Here is a 3,608-nt window from a genome sequence, read left to right on the forward strand (position 1 = left end):
CCCGGCTATTTTTTGGTTGCAGCCATCATTGTTGTTTTGGCGGGTCCGGGCTGGGGATTCGAACCCGCCACCTCAGGTGTACGTGGCTGGTGCCTTAGCCGGTTGAGCCACAGACGCCGAGCCTACTCCCTTAATTTTAACAATAATTATCTTTAAAGATAACAGTGTCTGAAAAGATGAAAACATAAGAATCACTCTTTTGCACAAGTTTTTGCTGCTAATGAATGTCCTCCAGACATCATACAGAAAAAACCTGCAAAAAACTAAATTGTGCTGTAGCACTCTTTTTAAAACTACTTATATGTGACTAGGAATTAGTCGCTACTGCTAAACACAATCAGCTCTGCATGGCCTGGTGGCCGCCTGCTTCCACCTCCTCCTGCTGCTCCACTTCTCACTGTTTGCTTTTATTATTTGTCTGTTTTATTTCCTCAAATGGAGCTCACTTTTTCATACCTCCACTCTTTGTTCACAGCCACCCTCTACTAAGATTGATTTCCTCAATTTTACTCTTCTCCCTCCTTCTGGTCCTCCAGGCAGCCTTCTCAGAGAAGGGAAGGGTGTCTTACCTATTGTCTGTCAGTGTGCCGTGAAGGTGACTTCCTTCACTACAATTATCATAATCTGTCAAGATATGTGCATATATTGTATGTATGTAGGAAACACTTGTGAGTGTATAAAATTATGACATGTATGTATAGAAGGACAAGACACATCTCTATTTTAACATTATATTACATAGTCATGCAAAAACAGATTATGAATGAATAAATTAATCCCTTCACTAATATTTGACCAAATATTCTGATTCTAATCATTGCCATCCTACTGTGTACACAACAGTGTAAGACCACCAGGAATAAACTGGTATATAGATAGAACAAAATTCTTTTATTTATTGCCAAGAAGAACATATCCCAGAGGAATCAAACAGGAAGAAATAGGTTTTGGAGGAAGAACAGAGTTTAGGTGAAATTTAAATAAAGCAGTATTTTGTAGACTCACTGCAAAGAGATTGTAAAGGAATCAATATCAAGTCTAAACCAAAAAGTAGATGCATTAGAAATTGAAACTTCTTCAAAGTGAATTAGATTCTTCAGGCAGAAGAATGATGTTTCATCCTGCTGGTATAATTTCAAACAGTTCATTTCAGATAGTCTGTGATTTTTTTTAAAAAAATGAAAGTTTTTGTCTTTGATTTTTTGCCTTTTTCTATGAGTAACAAAATAATAGTCATTCAATAAAGGGACTTATCTTAACACATTATAGCTCTGCTATGACTCTGTAGGATTGTTCTTTTTCTGTCAAGTTTGCAGCTGGATTTATGTGTGTTTTAAGAATAACATGGGTGGCTGGGTGCGGTGATCCACAGCTGTAATCCTAGCACTCTAGGACGCCAACGTGGGTGGATCACTTGAACTCAGGAGTGGACCCTCTCTCTATTAGAAATAGAAAAACTATCCAGATGTCGTGGCAAGTGCCTGTAGCCCAAGCTCCTTGGGAGGCTGAGAAAAGAGGATTGCTTAAGCCAAGAAGTTTGAGGTTGCTGTGAGCTTTGACACCATCGCACTGTACCCAGGGCAACAGAGTAAGACTCTATCTCAATAGTAGAAAAAAAAAAAGGAAAGGAAAGGAAGAAATGAATGGGAGAGGGATATTGACTGCCCAAGCTAGTTTTTCCTCTCTCACTTCATATTCAGGATATAATTAGATTAACCCCAAAGCTTAGTCCCATTAGCAGCTTTCATGCCTTTTGTTTTGCAATAGCTCTCCTTAAAGCTCCTTTCACATCCTGGTTCCTCAGGCTGTAAATCAAAGGGTTGAGCATGGGTGTGACCACCGTGTAGAAGACCGCAATGATCTTGCCGCCAGCTCGCGAGGACTTTGACTGGGGTCTCATGTACATGGAGATGGCGGTCCCATAAAATAAGGCCACCACTGTCAAGTGGGAGGCACAGGTGGATAGAGCCTTGTACCTCCCAGTTCTCTGCATCCTGAGAACCGACTGAAGGATCCGGGCGTAGGAAACAACAATGAGGAGGAAAGGGATGAAGACGATGATGATACTGAAGATGAAAACCACAAGCTCGGTGAGAGAGGTGTCTGTGCAAGCCAGCCTCAGGACGGAAGGCACCTCGCAGAAAAAGTGATTCAGGATATTGGGCCCACAGTAGGAAAAACTCAAGGTGAGAACATTGATAACCATGGAACTCAGGAAACTACTGGACCAGGAAATGACTGCCAGCAGGACACAGGTGTTGCGGTCCATGATGAGGGTATAATGAAGAGGATGGCAAATGGCTACATACCTGTCATAAGCCATGATGCCCAGGAGGACGCATTCAATCATTCCAAAGGAGAGGGAGAAGTACATCTGAGTGGCACAGCTAGAGAACGGGATGGAATTCTTTTTCCCCACCATGTTGGACAGCATTTGTGGGACATTGGTGGATATGTAGCAAATGTCCAGAAAGGATAAGTTAGTGAGGAAGAAGTACATGGGGGTTTGGAGGCGAGGTTCTATCTGGATAATAGTAATGATGATAATATTTCCACATACGGTTAATAAATAGAAGAACAAGAATATGACAAAAAGAATAAGCTGAATCTTTGGCTCCGAGGAGAGCCCCAGGAACACAAATTCAGTCACAGTGAGGTTTGTTTTCATGGAACTCATGGTTTTCAGGCAACTTTCCTCTGTTATAACTATTTACTCACATGAAGAAAAAGTTTCTTGGGAAACCGGAGACATGAGAAAGTTAATAAGGAGGTATCTTGGGCTGACCTGAAGTCTTGAATATCTGAGCTATACTACGAATGAGAAGTTTTTCTTCTGCTTTTTGAGGGAATATGCTCATGAAATAAGAATATTAAATTCAAATACTGACTAGCATTAAGCAGATATTCTTGCTTTTTCTGAAAAGGAATGCTTTCTTGCCTGTGCATAACCATTGCCACCCCTATTTATTCTTCAAAGCCTACATGATTCACTTACTTCAAAGAGAGAGTCAGGTCTGGTTTGGGTCTGTGTCTTACAACAAAGCCACACAATGCAGCTCTCAAGCAAATAGCAGTGAAGGCTGTGTCTTCCTGTGCAACCTGATCAGCCTGTAAGTAAAGGCAGGAACAGAAGCCTGAGGCTTCGCCCTGTATCACCCAGTGCAACCTTCCGGTGCTTACACACCTGACGCCCAAAAGAACAAAATCTGTGCATACTAACAACAAAAGCAGTCATGGGGCACATTAATTCCAACTCTCTCACCTTCACCACTTTCACACTGTTTCATTATGTATAAAACATGAATAACAGTAGAACCAATTTTCCGTGCAGTTTTAACAATTAACAGAAATAATGTAGTCCCATCCAGTGGCTCATGCCTGTAATCCCAGCACTTTGGAAGGCCAAGGCTGGAAGATCCTGTAAGTCTAGGATTTATTCCAGATCAACCTGGGCAACATAGTGAAACCTAGTCTCTACAAATACTAAAATAAATTAAAAATTTTCTGAGTGTGGTGGCACACACCTTTAGTCCTAGATACTCAAGAAGCTGAGCCAGGAGAATCACTTGAGCCCAGAAGTTGGAGGTTTCTGTAAGCTGTGATCACAC

The 3,608-nt window shown here is 41.4% G+C and overlaps 1 protein-coding gene across 1 annotated transcript; it reads right to left on the reverse strand.

The window, feature by feature from the left end:
* Positions 1-1,744: 1,744 nt before the first annotated feature.
* On the reverse strand, positions 1,745-2,677 carry LOC100953318 (putative olfactory receptor 2B8). The gene has a single exon (XM_003802409.2). It carries the CDS (start codon positions 2,675-2,677, stop codon positions 1,745-1,747), a length of 933 nt encoding a protein of 310 aa, XP_003802457.2.
* Positions 2,678-3,608: the final 931 nt, after the last annotated feature.

Source organism: Otolemur garnettii, unplaced genomic scaffold, assembly GCF_000181295.1.
Source record: "Otolemur garnettii isolate 467f Iridium unplaced genomic scaffold, OtoGar3 scaffold00247, whole genome shotgun sequence".
NCBI lineage: Eukaryota > Metazoa > Chordata > Mammalia > Primates > Galagidae > Otolemur > Otolemur garnettii.